At 40.1% G+C, this 22,494-nt stretch overlaps 1 protein-coding gene across 2 annotated transcripts in view; it reads left to right on the top strand.

Moving 5' to 3' along the window:
* ZDHHC5 (zDHHC palmitoyltransferase 5) overlaps positions 1-22,494 on the top strand; it is a 51,770-nt gene that overhangs the window by 9,867 nt on the left and 19,409 nt on the right. The window contains exon 2 of one of the 2 annotated variants that reach the window (XM_083349289.1): positions 4,550-4,834. Coding sequence is in view for 1 of the 2 variants with exons in the window: in XM_083349288.1 (XP_083205414.1) it covers positions 5,087-5,190 (104 nt within the window). In the remaining variant the exon portion in view is untranslated. Of the gene's footprint in view, positions 1-4,549; positions 5,191-22,494 lie in introns of both variants that reach the window. The other variant, XM_083349288.1, reaches the window with a different exon arrangement.

The raw sequence follows: 22,494 nt of genomic DNA, 5'->3' as shown, positions 1-22,494 counted from the left end.
AGATAAAAAGGAGAGAAGTTCACTTAGTCTTTGCATTGTGTGTCTGTGTGTGCCACGCTAAGCATGGACAACAGAAAGAGGAGAAGAGAACTGTCTGAGGACTTGAGAACCAAAATTGTGGACAAATATCAACAATCTCAAGGTTACAAGTCCATCTCCAGAGATCTAGATTTGCCTTTGTCCACAGTGTGCAACATTATCAAGAAGTTTGCAACCCATGGCACTGTAGCGAATCTCCCTGGTCGTGGACAGAAGAGAAAAATTGATGAAAGGTTGCAACGCAGGATGGTGGATAAGCAGCCCCAAACAAGTTCCAAAGGAATGCAAGCTGTCCTGCAGGCTCAGGGAGCATCAGTGTCAGCGCGAACTATCCGTCAACATTTAAATGAAATGAAACGCTATGGCAGGAGACCCAGGAGGACCCCACTGCTGACACAGAGACATAAAAAAGCAAGATTAGTTTGCCAAAATGTACTTGAGTAAGCCAAAATCCTTCTGGGAAAATGTCTTGTGGACAGTTGAGACCAAGATAGAGCTTTTTGGTAAAGCACATCATTCTACTGTTTACCGAAAATGAAATGAGGCCTACAAAGAAAAGAACACAGTACCTACAGTGAAATATGGTGGAGGTTCAATGATGTTTTGGGGTTGTTTTGCTGCCTCTGGCACTGGGTGCCTTGAATGTGTGCAAGGCATCATGAAATCTTAGGATTACCAAAGGATTTTGGGTCGCACTGTAGAGCCCAGTGTCAGAAAGCTGGGTTTGCGTCCGAGATCTTGGGTCTTCCAGCAGGACAATGACCCCAAACATACGTCAAAAAGCACCCAGAAATGGATGGCAAGAAAGTGCTGGAGAGTTCTGAAGTGGCCAGCAATGAGTCCAGATCTGAATCCCATTGAACACCTGTGGAGATATCTTAAAATTGCTGTTGGGAAAAGGCACCCTTCCAATAAGAGAGACCTGGAGCAGTTTGCAAAGGAAGAGTGGTCCAAAATTCCGGGTGAGAGGTGTAAGAAGCTTATTGATGGTTATAGGAAGCGACTGATTTCAGTTATTTTTTCCAAAGGGTGTTCAACCAAATATTAAGTTAAGGGTGCCAATAATTTTGTCCGGCCCATTTTTGGAGTTTTGTTTGACATTATGTCAAATTTGCTTTTTTTCCTCCCTTTTTTGTTGTGTTCCAACACACACAAAGGGAATAAACCTGTGTATAGCAAAACATGTGTTCCTGCAATACTTTTCTGTGAGAAATACTTGATTTTCTAAAAAAAATTCTGGGGTGCCAACAATTTCGGCCATGACTGTATATCCAAAACAAAGAGACGCAGTGGCTCAGTGAGTTAGGACGCTGAGCTTGTTGATCAGAAGGTTGGCAGTTTGGCGGGTCGAATCCGAAGTGCCGTGTAACAGTGAGCGCCTGTTACTCGTCCCAGCTTCTGCCAACCTAGCAGTTCGAAAGCACGTAAAAATGCAAGTAGAAAAATAGGGACCACTACAGTGGGAAGGTAACAGCGTTCCGTGCGCCTTTGGCGTCTAGTCATGCCGGCCACATGACCACGGAGATGTCCTCGGACAAGCGCTGGCTCTTTAGCTTTGAAATGGAGATGAGCACCGGCCCCTAGAGTTGGAAACGACTAGCACGCATGTGCAGGGGAACCTTTACCTTTATATCCAAAACAAAAATGGAGGATGTGCAGTATCTTGGATCTGATTCCTAAAAAGGGCCTTAGAACTCTGTCCAATTTCCTGGACTGGGAAGAAGATGACACTGAAACAGATTGATAAAGTCTATAGGATTTAGATACATTTTGCCAAATTAAGAAATGTTCCAAGGAACAACTGCATGTCTTTCTGCAGTTGTCACAAAGAAGACCACACATCCAAGTTTTATAGCAGCATTTTAGATTGTGGTTTGATACTAAAAATGTAATTATACTTAAGAAAATTCCAGCTAGAATACTACACAAGAGAAAGGGATTTTTTTTGACAGAAAAGTCAGAAGAAACAAAATTCCATTTAGATGGGATAGATTGGAAGGAGTGATTTTTACTTTTAAACAACAGGGATTCAAACTACACTCTGTGTAGAAAGCAAGAAATATTTTGATAAAAAAAATTTAAAACTCGAAGAAGTGTTAATGGACATATGACATATGACCAATCAAATGCCACAACAGTTACAAGACATCAAAAAAAGCAACCCACATGATGGGCACTAAACATATTAACATTTTTAAAACTCTTTGGAAATTGAAATGGAATGGTTCCCCCACAGAAAGATAAAGCTTCTGAGAAAAATGTTAAAAGTACACAGGGTAAATTACCAAAGATTTTTTATCTATTTAATGGATAATTTGGAGCTTGTTGATGTATGGAGATACAAAAATGGTGAGTCAAAAGAGTACAATTATTTTTCAGAGAGACATCTTTTTTAAGAATGGATATGATTTGAATTTTTAAGAGGTTAGATAATGTTTATAAAGTTCAGACGTTATCAAAGACTTTCAGAATATAATCTAGAGCAGTGGTCTCCAACATTTTGGCACCAGGGACCAGTTCCATGGAGAGAGGTTTTTCCACGGACCAGAAGGTGCATGGTATGGTGTGCTGCCTGCATCGCACAGATTGGGGTTTTGCTTGTTTGTGTGGCCCAGTTGCTGGCATTCTGCGGCCCAGTACTGGTCCACAGACCGGGGGTTGGGAACCCTTGATCTAGAGCAGGGGTGTCAAACTGCCCGCCCGTGGGCCGGATGCGTCATGCCGAAACCGTGCCCGCCCCATTGCTGGCAATGGGAAAAAAGTCGCGTCACGTGACATTGCGAGTTTGACACCCCTGATCTAGAGGTTCTAACTTTTAAAAGGAAAACTGCATCTTTTAGGTGGAGATTTGATGAGATGATGTTACAAAAAGAAACAATGCTATAGGATTGTAAAAAATAATTGAGGGAATTTTAGAATAATAAAGGCACAGAAGTAAGGGTGGTTTGGTATATAAATGAAGCTTTTATAAGAGGATATTTCACATTATGTAATAATGAATTTAAAAAGAAAAGGCAAGAAAAAATACAAATGATTTTGGATGAGATAAAAGGAATTTTAAAATCCCCAGGGAATGTCAAGTATTACTCACCAAATTAAGCTTCTGTAAAGGCAATTATGTTAACAGTAAGAGAGATGGAAATAAAGATGGATTGTGCAAAATTTTGAATTTGCAACCAAATAAACTTGGGAGATGGTTGGGATATAAATTGTGAAAACAAAAAATAAAGGGATATTAAAGTTACAAGAAGGAAATATTGAAAAGCCACAGAAATGCAAATATGCAAAAAGAATTTCATTAGTATTACACACCTTTATATAAAGGTAAAAAAACTCAGATAAAGATGGTGAATACTTTCATAAAGAGAATATATTGAAGATTGCAGAGCATCAGACACAAATTTTGAATGGACTTATATCAACACTGAAGCTATCAAAAGACTAAAACAGAAAAGGTATCTGGTCCAGTTGGATTGCTGGCCTCTTTTTATAAATTTTTGAGGATAAGATTTTGCAATTTTCACAGTGTGAGTTTTTACCTAAAAGAAGTGTTTGAATATATAAAGCAACATATAAAAAACAAACTGCATTGATATTCTTAGATGCAGAGAAGGTCTTTGACAATTTGAATTGGATTTTTTTGTTTGGAATATTGTAACATGAACCTTGAAGATAATTTTATTAAATGGGTAAGACCAATTTATACTTCATAGAAAGCAAAAATATTTTGTATCAGAAATATTTTTTTACACTTTTATTGCTTTTGATAGAGTGGCATGGTGGCCTAGTGGTGAAGATGTTTGCTTCTCACTTGGAAGGTTGAGAGTTCAATCCTAGGTAGAGGCAGATGTTTCCTACAGCGCAAAGAAAAAAATGTCTGCTATGAACTTCCCATGGTGTCAGGAAGGGCATCCAGCTAGTAAACGCTCAGCTCCGTCCAGTCACCCCGACTCTACTCTGAATTAAGGGATTACGGGGTCGTAAAAAAAAAAGATTTTATTGCTTTTGATGTCAGAGCTGCCTTGTGGCGAGAGGGGCAGCAAATAAATAATTGTTAATAGAGAACTAAAAACCCTTGTGAAATTCAAAAAGAAAAGAAAAGTATGCTGTCACCACTTTTGTTCATTTTAGTTCTTGAGGTATTGAACAGAATTATGAGAATTAAAATTAAAAGATGAACTTATAAATTAAAGGCATTTGTGGATGATTTAGTGTTAACTAGAAGATCCACTAGAGGGAGTAGAAATATTAATGGGTAAATTAAAGGTCTTTGGTATGTTAGCAGATTTTAAGAATAATTAGAAAAGATGTTAACAAAAGTATGGAATTAGAACAAATATGACTGATGGAGAAAACTGATTTTAAGATTGAGAAAAAAAGTATAACTCACAGTCAGAATTGTCCTAGTAGATTTGTAGCTGCAGAAACCCAATCACATGAAAGTATTATTCATAAATTATTCTTTCTTTTAAAAATGTTACAAATAAAAATATTTTTCTTTTTTTTCTAGGTAAAGAGAAGAGTTCTGGATGTTAAAATTTTAAAATAATATGAAGATTATTAAAGCAAATATGAATAAAGACTAATATTATGTGTGATGGAAGTGTGACTGGATCAGTCTGGAGCAGACAAAATGTTATAGGACATAACTGTGGAAGACTGCATTTTTGTTTTCTGTCAGTTGCTTTTTTTTTTAATGACAACCTTTGAAAATTGTGAGCCTCCCAGTCTGGATTTACTCTATGTACAAGTGATGCACCTTTAAAGAAGCAAAATTTACCTTCTATTTTAAAAAGTAAGAACTATATTTTTTAATGTTTTAAGAAGACTAAAACAGGACCAAACCTCCAGTTTGCTCCTCACAATATTTGATTTATAATTGTGAATAAGATCTGGCTCTTAACAGACAACAACTTTGAGAACTTGGACTTTTCCCCTGATTTCTTTGGGGGTTTTTTTTGTACGTGTGTTTTGAGAAAGCTGCTTTCCCTAATTTTCTTACCCTTCTTGACTTCTGTTGGACCTGTGCTATGCTGCAGGGCAGATCATGCCAGCAGCATCTGGAAAGAGATTCAAACCTAGCAAGTATGCCCCAGTATCAACTGCTGCAATCATCTTAGTAGGAGCCACCACTCTCTTCTTCGCTTTTACGTGAGTCAGAAACTTCTATTACTGGGGTGTACAGTGGGATGGACTGGGGAATCATAACAATTGGTGTCTTTGTTTTTGAGCATCCATTACAAACCAGAGGTGTGTTCTGTTCTTTTAACTTTGCAGAGGTAGAGATAGGATTGAAGGAGCAGAATAAAAGGAGAATATAACATTTATGCAAGATTGATGTTGAAATAAATGTATGTCAGTATAGAAAAATTCTGTCTTTTGGTAGGAAGGAATAAAAGAGTCCAGTTTTGGTAATAGTGTCGAGGTGGCTTTACGTTTGATTTGTGGTTTTAGGCAATGCAGAAGGGTGATGATCTTTGCCAAAAGTCAGCAACACATGGTACAAATCTTTATCTGCAACGTCTGGTAGGAAAACTGCTGTCCTAGGAGCAAGAAACCTGTTAGGATAATAATTAAGAGTTTTTACTAGAATTTTACAAGGACACCTATCTGTAAAATATAACTGAAGATGCTGAATACAGGTACTCCTCGACTTACAAGGACTTACAATTCATTTGGTGAACGTTGAAAGTTTCAACGGTACTGAAAAAAGTGACATGACTGTTTTTCATAAGTTACAACCTTTATAGCATTCCCCATGATCATGTGATCAAAATTCTGTTGCTTTCCCAGGGTCATGTGATCACCTTTTGCAACCTTCTGACAAGTAAAGTCAGTTGGTAAGCCAGATTCACTTAAAAACCAGATTGCTAACTTATCAACTGCAGTGATTCACTTAACAACTGTGGCAAGAACAGTCGTAACATGGGGCAAAACTCAGTTAACAAATGTCTCACTTAACAACAAAAATTTGGGGCTCAATTGTGGTCGTAACCCGAGGACTACCTGTACTGAAAAGAAGCCCACTTTATTCTAAAATGTGCTAAGTGTGATAAATGTGTTGTGATAAACACAGTAGCATTGTTGGATGTAGTTATCTAAGGAATTCAGAGGATATTTTCATTTTATTTGGAACAGAATCGCTGGATTTAATAATATGCAAAATTACTGCAAATGTGATCCTTTAAGTCTTTATTCTTGATTATTATTTATTAATATTGTAACTTTCCCCTTTAAATTAAATAATGACAGTGGCATAATAGCTGACATAATTTAAAGAATAACTCTACTATTTCTGTGCATTTAATTAAATAACATGGTTACATTTTTAATCTTAACTTTTTATTTTTAGTCATACAAAATGTGGACAATTTCAGACTTAAATCTAGCCTTATTTATCCATCTCTTATGTAAACCATGAGGATCCTCTGCTACATCCTATAACAGGGCTGTGTATTCTTTTGGACTCAAAGGAAAAGAATATACATAAGACCCATTTGCCCTCCTTGAAATCATGTACATCTTTTGGGAGGTTACTGTTGCAGTAACTTTGTGAATCCAGGGAGAAACAGTTTTTTTAAAGGAGTTGTCAACAGATGTATGAGTATAGATGCATGTTTTTCCTTTGAATTTAAACTACTGCTAATTCATAGTGGCCTTTCTACTAACAATTGAAATTAGAATAAGGAACTACTTCCTGTACTAAGCAAATATTTAATGTGCCACTTTATCTCTAACAAACTTTTGAATATATACTAATGTAGCCCCAATGTTTTAACCTGCATTGGTACCAGATTACCATTTAAGAATTGGTGTCCATATACGCATGATGCGTGGTGATACGATATTGAGAGTGATACACTCTTGCACATACCGGTAAGTTAAAGTTAATGAAAACTGGTTATGCTGGAAAATATACTCTAGAAATCATGTTTACATTACTTGTTTCTTAAGTGCATAACTATTGAAGAATGTGGATGAGACCCTGTCCCTCTAACAAATTATATTACCGTACATGGTATCCAGATATATATACTGCTTGTTGGCATAGTGAAGAGAAGCTTTACTAATAGCAAGTGGTTTCACTAGTTTTACAGGCTATGGCTGCCTCACCCACGCTGCCCTATGATAATAATGTTACACCTCATCATCCATAAGAATACGTGTATTTTAAGTGTGTATTTTAAGTTTTAGAATAGATGATCTCCAAACAAAACAAACTTTTATCTATTTTTAAAATATTTATATTCTAAACATAAAAAAACTTTAAAAAGAGAAAAATGAACATAGGTAATATAGAAAAAATGAATAGGAAAAGCTAAAGAACAAGTGTATAGGCTCACCAAAAATTAAAAAATGTATGTGACTTGTCAAATATATACTTTAAAAAATGCTTTCAAAACTGAAAAAAACATTTTAAACATTGAAGTTGTTAAAAATGTTAAAAATGATATATATATTTTAAAAATAGAACATAAAAATAAAGCAATTCACATATAATTTAACATCAAATTATATTATTTGACATTTTAATTAAATTTTTAGAGTCACTGGGTAATTTGAAGCACAATATGCCAGGATGCTAATGACATCTAGCCCTGTTTCTTAATGACATCAGAATGACTTAAACTGGTATTAAAAGCAACAGACTGGATGAGAGATAATCTGAAATTAAAGTTTAGGATAGAAGTGTTATAGGGAATAATTCTTTGGCCTGGGAATTGGGCTAGCTCTGAATGGCATGGAAAGTTATTTGAATTAACAGGAAATGTTTTTTTTTTCAGATGTGGCTTGAGTGTGTCTGCCATACTTGATATGCTTTAAGGAAGCTGCATGTTCTTATGGTTTCACATAATAGTCAAGAATAATATACTACTATGTGAACCCAAGAAAAACTATGGTTGTTTAAATACAAATACCGCAAGCATTCCCAGGGCAGATCTAAAGTACTTTTCTTATCTTCAGTAAAACTGAGGCAATTATTGAATATTTGTACATCCTTTGATAACATAGTACTTCTGAAGAAGAGATTTGCAATCTAGAGTTTTCCTGGCTCCATCTTTATTGCTGGAGGCATATGAACACTTATTTCTAGCTGGCTAGGAACACTTATCACTATCTGGGATGCTAATATTTCAACTACGTATTCTTTGACTGGGATAACATAGCTCATGCTGTGGTAACATCCAAGACTGAAGTACAGTAATCATTTCTTAATGACAGTAATTGGGACTGGCAGTTCTGTCACTAAATGACACAGTCACAAAACCTGATGTTACATGACTGCGCCCACGATGGCAGTTGCAGCAGTTGCTGTTGCTAAGCAGTGCTTACATGCTTATGTGTGACATCACAGGATCCATTTGCAACCTCCTTCCTGCTTCCCTATTGACTTTGCTTGTTGGAAGCCAGCAGTAAAAGTCCCATATGGCAATCCCATGACTATAGGATGCTTTTTTTTTAATCCCATTTATATCCCGCCCTTCTCCGAAGACTCAGGGCGGCTTACAATCTAAGAAGCACAAATCAATGTGCTTAGCAATAGCCTTCATTCTATGTATATGCCTGCTTATTAGGGCTTTCGTCCCCCCCCCAAGCGGCATTATTACAAAGTCAGCTTATTGCTGACTTGGGTCCTCATTTTACCTACCTCGGAAGGATGGAAGGCTGAGTCAACCTTGAGCCTGGTGGGATGCGAACCTGCACTAACTCTCACGCTGCTCATGGCATCCCCTCCCCCAGAGCCCACCAAGTTGGATATGTGAAGTAGGCAAGGGCCATGTGCTGGTCACTTCCAGGCGATGGTGCATTTCTTCATTCCTCACGAAGGATGACACTTCCCCAGCTGCGTTTCTTGGCTGTTTTTCTCCCTCCCTCATCTCAAATATTTTCCCACCACTCTGTTCGAAGGAAGGAAGGAAGGAAGGAAGGAAGGAAGGAAGGAAGGAAGGAAGGAAGGAAGGGAGGGAGGGAGGGAGGGGGAGGGTCTGAGGGAAGTCTTGCCTTAGTTCTGCCCTGCAGCCCTTTCACCATCCCCTTGCCCTCTCCTCCTGGCCTATCCTGGGGGGTCTCCCATCCTATTGCTAAGGAAGCTTTGGATACAAAGCCAGGTCTCCTCACATGTAGAGGGAGTGGGCCTCCCTCTTGACTTTGCTCTCGTACCCATCATGAGCAACCTGGCTAAGGAGACCAAGCACAGCAGCAGCAGCCTTGAGGAGGAGGTAAGTGCAGTTGGGCGCCCCCTTGGGGAAGTGGGGCTGGGCTTAGTGCTGCGGGTGCTTGAGGGCTGAGCTGGGCATTTGACCTCTGCGCCACTGTCCAGCCCCCCCCCCTTGCATGGCCTGAGAGGAACTTGCCCCGGTCCCATCTCCTTCTGCCAGAGACCCTCAGATCTAACCCACTCCTGCCCAGGCCCCCATAGGCACCCTTGATGCGAATGATGTAGAGCTGGCCATGCCCACCCAGTAGGCCATACATACTCCAGCCATGCCCACCCAGTAGGCCGTGCCCACCCTGGCCACACCCACCAATGCTGATGCAGCCCTTAGAAGGAGGGTTCTCAAACCAAAATGTTGCAAACAACTTGAACTTGGGAGAGAAACTTGTTTAAAATTTTTGTGAAATGGATAAAATTAATTTCTGCTGAGTATAACAACTGCCATCTATTGATTATGTGACAAATTATTATAACAGATAATCACTTGGAAGAGAGCAGTGTTAGTCTGTGGTGGAAAAACCAGGACTCTGGTAGCTTCTTTTCCGACTAACACTTTTATTAAAGCACCTAAGCTTTCATGAGCTACAGCTGACTTCATTATATGCATAGAGTGGCTAGACCAGGGGTAGGCAACCTTGGCTCTTTTATGACTCGTGGACTTCAACTCCCAGAATTCCTGAGCCAGCATGGCTCAGCTTGGAAACTCTCCCTTTCTCCTCAGCATTGCTGGCTCAGGAATTCTGGTAGTTGAAGTCCATGAGTCATAAAAGAGCCAAGGTTGCCTACCCCTGGGCTAGACTGATGCAGGATTTAAATTGGGATAAGGTGAGGAAAGGGAGGGTAAAACAGATAAAACAGTTATGCAAATACAGGTTACCTGGGAAACAGATTAAAAGCACCTTATTTAACAATCTATTGCAGTTAAAAACCCTGTGACTTTTAACGCATTATAATTGTTAATTGATAAAACTAATCTTTCTCACTTGTAGCTAACCTAGCTCTTTTTCCCCTCCCACAATTCCCCCCTCTCTCCCCAATTTAAATCCTACATCAATCTAGCCACACAGTATCTGATGAACTGTAGCTCACAAAAGCTTATGCTGATAATCGGTTTGCACTGACCTCAAAAAATCAGATATGGATTCTCTCAAAAGTATTCATTTGTCTCTGGCATTTTCTTGGCATTGTTCCTAATGTCTCTGGGGTATCTGTAGAAGTATGCATGTTAGTGAATTTCAGCATTTTTATCCATTTTATTTTTAAAGCTGTTAAAATAGCTCTCTGTCATTTTATTTTATTTAATACATTTCTAAGGCCAACCACTAGCCAAACAGTTCTGGGCAGCTTACAAAGTTAAGAGCAATTACAATCAAATATTACATTTAAAAGGTTCTGAAAAGGAAAATCAGTCAATCCCAAACACCACCCATGATTCACAGGAGCCTGTGGGAAGAATCAAGTCTTGATTGCCTTCCTAAAAACCAGCAGGAACAGGGCTGTACAGATCTTGGGGGAAATACTGTTCCAAAGGGCAAGTAGAACAACGACAGAAAAAGCATACCACCTGAGACCCATATGAGAGCATTGCTTAATTGATGGAACTCAAGCATGCCATCCCCTGTCCAGTCCTCTAGGACAAAAATAAATATTGGGCAGCTGTGTTTAGTTCAATTATTTATTGTACTGTAAGGAGCTTTAATGGATAACTACCAATAGCCTGAAATACAGAAGCCAAATGGTAAACAGTGTTCCTTGTGCAACAGTGTTACATAGGCACCATGTTTGCATTGCTGCATCCCTCGAGTGGATGCACCCAGGCCAGGCAAAGGATTCCTTCTCTCCTCCCATAAATCTGTGAGAAATAAAACCTCTCTTTATTATGGCTTAGCTCAAAATAATAAAAAAAACCCTTTGTTCCCAAGAATATTTTTCCTAGCAGCCCCCGCCCCGCCCCGCCAGTGGAAACCAACACCCATTTACTCAGAATTTGCTCCTCCCGAGCAAAGGCACACGAGCTGGGTTTGCACCTCAACCTAAATTTGGGGGGGTGAGTGAGAAAGACGTGGGCAGAAACTTGCCTGGCCTTGGCGAATCCGCTCGACGGATCTGACAGGGGTGGCTGCTGCTGCTGCTGCTCTAACTGGTCAACCATGCAGGGAAGCAGGAGGGGCAGTGGGTGCGCGAATCCACTGCCTTGTCGGGCTGCTAGCAAGCCGCTGAGGTGGCTCCAGACCCCCGGCTGCCCCTCCACCTCCTCCTGCTTTCCTGCACGGTTGACCGGTTGGAACAGCAGAAGCCACCCCCGTCAGATCCGTCGAGTAGATGCACCCAGGCCAGGCAAGGGCTTTCTTCCTGCTGTCCCGGAGCAATTTCCACCCGCACCGATGCGGCTTTTTGTGGCCAGTCTGCCATTATGCAGGATAGCCAGCATGCTGCTCGCTGGTCTCTGTGTTCAGGGGCTGATAGTGTCAGGCAGCAGATCCAGAAGCGAAGCTCTGCCGTCCATCCTCGCACTGGTGGGGGCGGCGGCAGGAGAAGGTAGGATCTGGCATGCTGCTGCTGCCATACATTGTCCCGTGTGCGCCTCTGGGCCGTGCATGCGGGACAATGTGGGGTGGCAGCAGGGAATGGAGGGCATGTGCCAGTCACCTTCCTCTGCCGCTGCCCCCACCAATGCAAGGATGGTCGGCACAGCTTCGCTTCCAGATCTGCAGCCGGCCGGCTTGGCGATGCATGCATCGCCACCACCGCCTCCTGCTTCCCTGTGTGGTTGGCCAGTCAAGAGGCTCAGAGCAGGAGGAGGAGCAGCAGCCACCGCCCCCGTCAGAGCCACCGTGTAGACAGGGCCCACACCAGGTGAGGACTCCTTTCCGGCCGTCCCGGAGCCATCTCCGCCCTTGCTGATGGGGCTGCACTGCGGAAGGTAGATGGTGGCTCTGATTCCCCCCTGCCGATCCCCCCCCCAGCCCCCTGCCCGGTGCCCCTTGTATGCAATCCTACGTGACCGCAGTGTGGATGAGAGGCTCGGCCGGCGGGGGGGCAGCTTTCCTCCACGGAGGAGTCCCGGCTCTCCCGCTCCCCCCCAGACAGACCCCCTAGCCTTCCCCCAGCTGGGACCTGATGATCCCCATCCTCCTGCCCCTTCCCCAGTTTACCCCCCCGAGTAGCCCAGCTCGACCAAGACAGAGGCAAGACGGGGCAGATAACTGGTTGTTAAAATGATTGTAAACCCACCACTAGTCGCTTCCAAAGGCTGCTTACTCACTCTCCCGCCCAAACTGCTCCTTTTATAGGTTCCCTGACCCCACCCAGCTCTCGCAGCTGTTCCCGGACTGCGCATGCGTGTAGAGGGGGAGGGGGAGGACCCCACCAATGGCATGCGTGCCCACAGGGACGGCTCTCCGTGCTGCCTGTGGCACGCGTGCCATAGGTTTGCCACCCCTGCTCTAGAAAGTTATTGGCTCAGTGATTTAATCTGCAAAAGAGCAGATTATTCAAATGATGGAGTTGGCTAGTTAAAATAGTCAAAATTTCAAGAATTGGTCAATTGTGAATAATTACACCATAAGGAAAACTATATATTCTCTAGTTATTCTTTTGTATTATGTGTAAAATAACCCATTAAAATATTAATATTGATAAAACGCTTCATAATAGAAATTGTGTTATTGTTCAGTAAACCCCTTTCCATTAAGCTCAAAATGAATAGTCAGAATAATTTTTTATCTGCAACACCAGTTCTAAATAAAAATCAATTGTAGTTTCCAAGAATAGATCTATGGAATGAAGCAGGATATAAATGGGAGTTAAGAATGTGTAATATTTACCTTCTGGTGATGTTTGTACATTAAACCAGTGTATAGGTAATTGGTACTAGGGATGCGGTGGCTCAGTGGGTTAGGAGGCTGAGCTTGTCGATCAGTTGGTCGGCAGTTTGGCGGGTCGAATCCCGAGTGCCGCGTAACAGAATGAGCGCCTGTTACCTGTCCCAGCTTCTGCCAACCTAGCAGTTCGAAAGCACGTAAAAATGCAAGTAGAAAAATAGGGACCACTGCGGTGGGAAGGTAACAGCGTTCCGTGCGCCTTTGGCGTCTAGTCATGCCGGCCACATGACCACGGAGACGTCCTCGGACAAGCGCTGGCTCTTCGGCTTTGAAACGGAGATGAGCACCGGCCCCTAGAGTCGGAAACGACTAGCACGCATGTGCAGGGGAACCTTTACCTTTACAAGATCTAAATATTGTAAAAGCTAAATATATTTAGTTTCTGCCATTGCTTCTGTTTTGCTTTCTGCCTCCCACTGACCTATAACAAAATGGAATTGAATTAACATTTGCCTTATAGACAGTTTGGATCCTGGGGAGGATTTAAAATATATGGGAAGGTGTTTCATCCCCATTGATAATGTAGTGTCATGTTGGACAACTTTTGACATGAGAGTTGGATCAGTTTTGGTAGCTGCCTTAAGCTTAAATTGATTTTTCCCAAGCAGAAGCTTCATCAATCCCTCTTTGGCAAGCTAAATGAAGGTGGCAACTGATAAGAATTCTGTCATACGAGCTAATGTAATATAGAACCAACATATCTATATATACATTAGGGCAGAAACCTTTTGAGTCTTTTTCACTATCTTATGATGCAAAGTAGGAGTCTGCAGATTATTTATGTAACAGTTGCTGATTCCCTATCAGTTTGAGAAGCAACTTTTAAAAATTACCTAGTTTGCTACATATGTCATTTTGTCAAGCTATCTATACATTTCCCTTCTTGGCTGTTGGCTCACGCTGTATAAATTTATTTGTTTATCATAGAATGCTCTGACTTGAGAAGGAGGGACAGATGCTGCCCTAAATCTGTGGGATTAAATTCTCAGCAACAAAGCAGATTAGGGTATTATACCATCAGCTTCAAGGAGAAAAACTACTGGCATTTGAGCCCAGGCTTTTCCACAGAAAGGACTCTTTAGTATAACTTTTATTATCAACATTTAGAGTTGAAAGGTACCTGGGAAGTTTCCTAAGCAAATCTGTTTAACCCTTTCCTCCACTTCCCCTCTTGTAACAGCAGCATCCCTATCAGATAGTTGTCTAGCCTCGTTTCTTTGCTTTGTTCTGTTCTCAGTTAAATCTCATTATTTCAGAAGGCAGTCTTAATTGACACCTCCCATCTTTAAATTAAGCTTTGTAGCCTGTATGTTTTATTATGCAAATTTATATGGCTGCCCAACTCACAGTCATATGAGCCACAGCCATAGCCATATGGCTCCAGGTGGCTTACAACATTAAAAATCCACAACATAAACCCCCACCTTCCCAGTGCTTCCTTGTGACTTTGGTACATCCTAATATTGCATCCTAATACTGACAGTCTTCAATCTAGTTTGCCTCTGTTATTTATATCTGTGCAGTTTTCTTGGTAGTCTTATGGAAGTGGTTTGCCACTGTCATCTTCTGGAATGTTTTTCCACCTTGCAAGACTAGCAATAGCTTTGGAATTCCCAGCTGAGACTCCATCCAAATGCGAGTTATGGTTGAGCCTGTTAACAGCTTCCAAAATCAGCCAAAATTGGCTAACTGCTGCCCTCTTTGAGAACAAAAGAATGACATAACAAAATTATTTTTCTCTAAGGTAAATCTGGATTTGGCCCATAACAGTTAGGATGCAAAGTTAAAAAAAACAAACTAAAGGGTTGTCCCAAAGCTGCTTTTTTAGTTGCGTTTTGAAAAAAGCGCCTTTGGGACAACCATGACCTTGGATGACTGAGAATCTCCACAGAAACTAAAAGGTTGGTGTCATATCATTTTGTACCATTTTACTATGCTGTTATAGAGAATTTAACCTATAGCTAGTCCTCGACTTACCGCCATAATTGAACCCAGAATTACGGTTGTACGTCATGGCAGTTTTTAATGCAGGTCACCATGTGATTGTGCCTGATTTTATGACCGTTTTTGCAGTGGTAAAGCAAACATTGTGATTGTTAAATAAATGTGGCAGTCATTAAGCAAGCCCATTGAATCCAATGGCCATCTTTTCCCCAGAAATCTGAAGTAGGTACCAGTTTCTGGCAAAAAAAGCATCATAAAATGGAGTCACATTACTGTGGGACAGGGCAAACAGATGTAAATGCAGGCTGGCTGCCAAGCTCCCAAAATATGATCACATGATCATAAGAGGGGGCAGCCATCGGAACTGACTTGTAAGTAGCTCTGGGGAGAGCCCTCATAACTAAGCAGTCAGTTGAATCAAAGTATTGATAAATACTCTGAGCAAAGGGAACAAGCAGACTGATAGTTTCAAACTGATAAATATGATTTCTGCCTGTCCGTCATCCATTGCTTATAAAAACTGTTGGAATAGTCAAGAGCAGCAGAACTGAAACCCATTAAAGGTCAGCTTCAGACTGGTTAATGTGGGATTTGGTGTGGAAATAAAGGGGAAATTGTGCTGTGTGAAAATGCCAACATAGCAAAAAGAGAACATTTAAGATGATAAAAAGAACCTGAAAATAAAGTGGAGGGCACTATAGCTACATGAGAATTGTTCATGTGTGCTTCCAGGGGTGTACACTTACCAAGATTCTTGCTGTCATGTTTGGATATTTCTAAAATTTCTAGAGACAACACCATGAGGCAGCACGAAAGAGCACGCTGAAGGAAGTGGTACAACTTGTAACTAAGACACATGTTGATTGACCAGGCCTGATCTTCCTAGAAGATATGCATATCAATAAATGCTGCATAAAAGCATTCCTGATCATAGCTACCTGGAAATCCAGGATTTCACACAATTATCCTAATCAGAGACGTTTGTGTCTTGTTTTGATTAAATTTCAGTTTGCTGTCTTTCATCTAGCCCTTTAGATGGTGAAACATTGAATCAGAGGTAACTATTTCACAGGAATCACACACTCAAAATGCCTAAGAGATGTCCTCAAACAATTGATTTAAATATTAAAAAGAATAAACAAAAGCTGATCTTTGGGGTTTGAATTTATACTAGATCTTATGTAATTAGCATAATGAAGTCCTGGAAAAACTACAGAATCACTGAGAAATATAGATGACTATCTTACTCCTAAATGGACTAGGACAACTCTCTGATTCCTGTATAGACAGGCAACTGAAAGTTACATCCATCCCCAAACAAAACTAAAAATTGCATTGAAATACTTCATTTAAGGCCTCTCATCCATGAATAACATAAGAAATTCTGGGCCCAGAGCAGTATTTCTTTCATTCTGGTATAACATTTCATCCCATAATCATTGTTACTCCCATCTAAGCGGTAGGTAGGTAGGGGTTCTAAAAATTTTCAGCTAACCATTCCCTTTATGAAGTTTCAGATTGTTCATCAACTCCCAAACAGCTTTTATGTGAAAATAATAAATATTACTTTAATAGTACTAATGTGTTTTTCCGAAAGTAAGACCTACCCCAAAAAATCAGCCTTAGCTTGATTTTTGAGGGGTGGCCTAATATAAGGCCTACCACAAAAATAAGCCCTAGTTTTGGGGTGAGGCGCATGCCTAATAAGCTAGGGCTGCTGCCGCGAGGTAAAACCATGGAAAAGACACCCCCTGAAAATAAGACCTAGTGCCTCTTTTGGAGGCAAAAATAAAATAAGACTGGGTCTTTTTTCGGGGAAATACGGTACGATAATAATGACAGATCAAAGCCATTGTCTCTGGCAACTGACCATCTAACCCTGAGTAACACTATATTACCATTAGTCATCTCACTTTCAGGACCAGGGCCTAGCGTGGAGTTCTACAGAAAACCCAACAGATTAATTAACCCCAATTAACCTTCCATCATTTATTGACAACCTATTGATCCCCAAATATTTACTGCCCCCGTTTTGACCCTCAGGCATTCATCAACTGTTTGGATAGTCCTATCAAGCTTTGGGGGTTGATACTGAGCACTTTGAGGGACCCTGCTATAAGATCATACACTGTAATTGCTATACTAAATTGGTGCCTCTAAAGACATATTTACCCTCTTATTAATTATCAAATATGTCTACTATCTCTTGATAATTAACATATGAAAATATTAGTCACATTTCTTCCATGACCCAGTGCAGCTTGATTCATCGTCTCCAGTTGTTCTACCATAAAGTTTTTACTATTACTTTGTATCTTGAGGCAATCCTAAAGGGCTCTCGGTGGTTCACAGGTATGCTGCAATTAAAATAAAAAGACAAAGATGAATAAAGTATGAACAACCCAACAGCAGTCAATAGTCTGTAAATCTCAAAACAACCTCACAATCCAGACAGCTGCTTCTAAATAGTTAAAGTGGGAATTAACCTGACTCCACTGAGAATTCATTCCAGAGGACCAGCACTATCACCAAGAAGGAGCACCTCCAGGCCCCACCACTGAAGCTAAACTTCTGTCGGTGTTACACTAGTTTATATGAAAGGTATACGGTAGCTATTGAGATCACCAGGTTGTCTTAAAATCTCTTTGCCCTTTTGCTAGGATTGATCAGGTTGAATTTATTATTGTTGTTTGCTGTCTTGTAAATAAGGCAGCATTAAAAATGGTACTTCTCTTGGCCTATTATCCCTACAGATTTTTTTCATCTGATGTAAAGATTTAAAATAATTACTATTTTATTATGTGGGCTTGAGAACAAGACAGATGCATGGAATTAGGTGCAGAACTATTTTGAGGTATATAATTCCTGTAATTTTCTAGGCTAATCATTTAAAGTTTATCCTAAATGTTGTCCATGTTCTATGATAAAGCTCTGAGCCCAAAGAGATCTAGTCCCTATTATGATGCGACCAATTAACATTATTAAATGCATTTGAGTCTTGGTTGTTATTTGTTCGTCCTTGCTTGACATTTTGGACTCACGGGGCTTGACAATCATACTCTTACTTTGGACCAGTTAGATCAGAATAATAACCTGTTTTTTTGTACTTTTTATTGTTAATCCCAATTTATTAAGCACTGGAAGTCTTGAAAAAAATGTATCCCTTCCAATCCTTTCACTATAGAAAGTAGTAGTTATGTACAACAGTTCAGTGCTGAATCATTTGTATGTTAGCTTCAAAAGCAGGAAGGTGTTCTTTAATACTCAGTTTATGGAGGAAGTAATGTTGAATTTAATTAATGATAAATCTAAAGTCATTGCCCATGGTAAAATTACATATTTCACTATATCTACATTCAGCCTTTGATTCTAAGGCTATTTCCATATTTCATTAAAGTGTAGAGACTTTTTTTCCTGTTCCATTAAAAATTAAAATGAGTTAGCTCTCATATACTTTGATCTCTGTTCCATTAATATCTTCAGTACATTAGTAAACATTTAAGGATTATCTAGCTTGATTGGAAGTGGGCTTTTGCTGTGCTTCTCTTCCAGTCATTAACATTATATTTAGTGCAACATTGTTGTTCTCCCTATCTATCTAGTCAGACTAGCTTGTCTTGTTTTCCTTTCTTGCTTAGTCCTCTTCCTTGACAAAGCAAATTGCAGTTGTTTTTAGCAAGTTCAAGATATCCAGCCTCATAGACAAAAGTATTCTGACTAGTTAACCAACTGCTGTTGTTTAGATTTAAAAAATCAGTAGTGATTACAATGTCACAGAACTTAGTAAGTTGAGGGGGGGAAATACGGGTAGTCCTCACTTAACAACCATTCATTCTGGGAATGAATGAACCTTTATTATCAAGGTACAACATGTTTCAAACAGTTTCAAATCATAGGCTGTAAAGAACAAACTAAGTTTGTTATAGAGACGTTGAAGTTGTAGACATTGCAGGGCCTTGTGGTAAAAATGCGTTTGGCATCCTATCCGCATTTGTGGCTACATCGTGTGCTTCAACTGCCCTCCTACTAGCCTATCAATCACCCCATCTCTGCCTTTTTGGCTGCCCTGCTCTCCATCGTGATCCACTCCTACTGCCCAGCTTGACTGGAGAAGAAAAATGTGTGCTAAAGTTAATATTACTCATCTATTAAGAATTCAAGAAAGTGTTATGGTACATCCAGATTAAAGAAGGAAATTGAAAAGGGACAAAGAAAGAAAGAAAACTAAGAAATGAAGAATGACTTCTTTAAAAATTGATTTCTGCTTCTGTTCCCTCAGTCAGAATCAGATATGGGCACACTGTTCTGCAGTGAAAACCACTATCAGATAATAGAATAATTTGATCTAATTCTAGCTTTCATTATTCCCCAGCATGCAGTATCATTCTCTGATTTCTAACTCACATCTCTACGGACTGGTATTTCTTTCTTTTTTAAAACCTGATTTTCAGTTCAGCCATTTTGAAGAGATACTTCCACTCCTGAGAGAGAGAGAGAGAGAGAGAGGACAAAGAGACAGAAAGAAAGAAAATAGAGGTTGTCTTCAGCTCAAGTTAAACCTCATTTGTTTGGTTCTTAGCCTTTGATTTTTCTGAAGCTTCGATTGTCTCTGGCTACTACCTGGATTGACAAATCAGCTAATTTTTGCTCAACTCTCAGTGTCTGAACTTCTTGGAATGGGATTTATCTCCTTCACTACAATTGCTATGGCTATACAATTGGACTACAGCCCCTTTTGAAATGATCTGTACCGGTAGTCTTCCTCAGATCTTTATTGATGCTTCACCACTGAGAAGTTAGCATAGTGCGTATGTATATAAGATGTGGTCTCTTTTCTTAGAAGCACTCCTGAGGTGGAACTTCCTTTTCACAAAGGTCAGATTGGTTGGTTCGACATTTATTGTGTTCTAGACTTGCAGGGAAGACTACACAGTTAGACAAAAATGAGCTGGCTAGTCAATCCAAATAGAGGGCCTCAGAAAATCAGTTATGGAAGAGCCCCTCAGATGGATTTTTTTATCTAAAAGGAGGAGAATATTCAGGGCTAGCTGAAAAAGCTAGGTAAGAAAGGAAACTCCAACCCACAGAAATCCAAGGAGGAGAATAGGGGATTATAGAACAGGTAAGGGATGAGTGAAGAAGACTAGATGCGCATCAGTTAGTTTGTTCTTTACAGACTATGATTTGAACTATGAGGCTTATATTGGATATGTGTATTTGTGGTGGCTCAGTCAGTGGGTTAGGATGCTGAGCTTGTCGATCAGAAGATCAGCAGTTTGGCGGGTCGAATCCCGAGTGCCACGTAACAGAATGAGCGCCTGTTACTCGTCCCAGCTTCTGCCAACCTAGCAGTTCGAAAGCACGTAAAAATGCAAATAGAAAAATAGGGACCACTGCGGTGGGAAGGTAACAGCGTTCCGTGCACCTTTGGCGTCTAGTCATGCCGGCCACATGACCACGGAGACGTCCTCGGACAAGCGCTGGCTCTTCAGCTTTGAAACAGAGATCAGCACCGGCCCCTAGAGTCGGAAACAACTAGCACGCATGTGCGGGGGAACCTTTACCTATTTGCAGGGGCAAGTATCTGGCTGAAGGAATAGTGACTGAAATCAACTTCTCTAGAAATCATTTTTTTCCCTTTCTTTTGCATCTTTTTCTATAAGCCTTGTTCTAATTTTAATTAACACCTTTAGAATATCCCCCTTCCTGATGTAAATAGGTTGCTATTTTTCTCTTGAGTAAACCAAGAAGAAGGGGATTTCTCTAGAAAAAAAAAGACTGGTGGCAGTATTAACAGAGTGACTCTTCCCAGGAAAGGGGACAGTAGGATATAATATCCTTATTATTGTTTGGACCGCAATCCATTCACATCCAATGTGCGCATTCCTCTATAGACATTTATTGTCAAGGATAGCATGTAATTGCATTTAATAAAAATAAAAGTAGGCATTCCCTCTTTTTAGCTTAACATAATGTCAACATTATTGAGGAGCTGTTTGTCAGTTGGAATAGAAAATTATTTCAGTCTGTTACGATCATCACTGAATGAATAGTATATAAAGAAATATCTCAGTAGGTAATTATTTCTGCATGAGATCACCTCATGACTAAAGAATCTGAATCTGTAAGTGGGAAAATGTTACTTTATAGTATTATAAACTGTTATGAAAAGCTAAAGGTAGGAGGTTTTTAATACTAGGAAGAAAGAACATCTGTAGCTCAGGGTTGAACTGAGGAGACCTTGGTGCTTCTAAGGTTGGTTGGTTTTTTTGTTACCCAGGCAAGTAACAGCTTTAGTGTTAGAAGTGGCTGTTGTTTACTGTTTGATTGTTTGTCTGAGTTGGTAGTCCCTTGATTGGGGAATTGTTTACTGCTTGATTGTTGGCCTGCTATTAATCTTGGTGTTAATCCCTGCTTATCTGAGTCTTCATTGCTTCTGAAGAGGTGTTTCCTTTTTAGCTTTCTGATTGTCTTTTTAATTGATATGTAAATGTTGCTGATGTCTGATTTGTCTCAGTGCCAGGCTTCTAGGAATTCTCTAGCATTTTTTTGGATGGGGGGGGCTTTGTTTGGTCTACGATGCTCAGAGTTTCCCAGTTGAAACTATGCTTAAGTCTTGTCCATCTGTTGTGCAATTAAGGAGTTTTCATCATGTCCTCTGACTACTAGTTGGTGTGTGTGGATGCACTCTGCTAGTCTTCTGCCTGTCTGTCCTACATACTGCCAAGCTTGTAAGCCGCCCTGAGTCTTCGGAGAAGGGCGGGATATAAATGGAATAAAAATAAAAATAAAATAAATAAAATAGTGGTTATTGCAGTCCATATACTGTAGATTGTAGATGATTCTGGGCTACAGAGGGTTTTTTTTTAAATTTACTTAAGATGTTTTGGAGGGTTTTAGTTGGTTGGTGTGTTGCTATGATGCCAAGTGGTTCCAATAGTCTGTTGGTTGTTCTGGTACATTTTTGATGTATAGCAGTGTTATTTTTTTCATAGTTTATGTTGGTTGTGCTGTAGAGGGTTAAGTGGTTAGGTGTTTTTTGATAATTTTGCATGGGTAGCCATTTTGTTGCAAGATGTATAAGTGTCCTGTTTCCTTTTCCCTGACATACAGGGTTGCTGCAGAGTGTTTGTGATAATCTAAATCGTGTTCTTACACAGCTTATCTTGTGGGAGAAGAGATTATTACTCTTCATAGTGGATGTAATATACACACCAGTAATGCATGTTGAAGGAGTATCATCTTGGAATTGTCTACTGTGTACAGTAGGTCTGAAGATGTACTTGTGAGTTAGGTTACCTACAAATTGTCCAGTGAGGTTGAATTCAAGTAATTCATCTTCTGTTTTAGACTAGATGTTACATATTTAAGTATTTTTGTTAATTGATTAGAACAATACTTTCTGACTGC

This window comes from Vipera ursinii (genome assembly GCF_947247035.1).
Source record: "Vipera ursinii genome assembly, chromosome: 1".
Classification (NCBI taxonomy): Eukaryota; Metazoa; Chordata; class Lepidosauria; order Squamata; family Viperidae; genus Vipera; species Vipera ursinii.
This window is presented reverse-complemented; position numbering and strand designations above follow the sequence as displayed.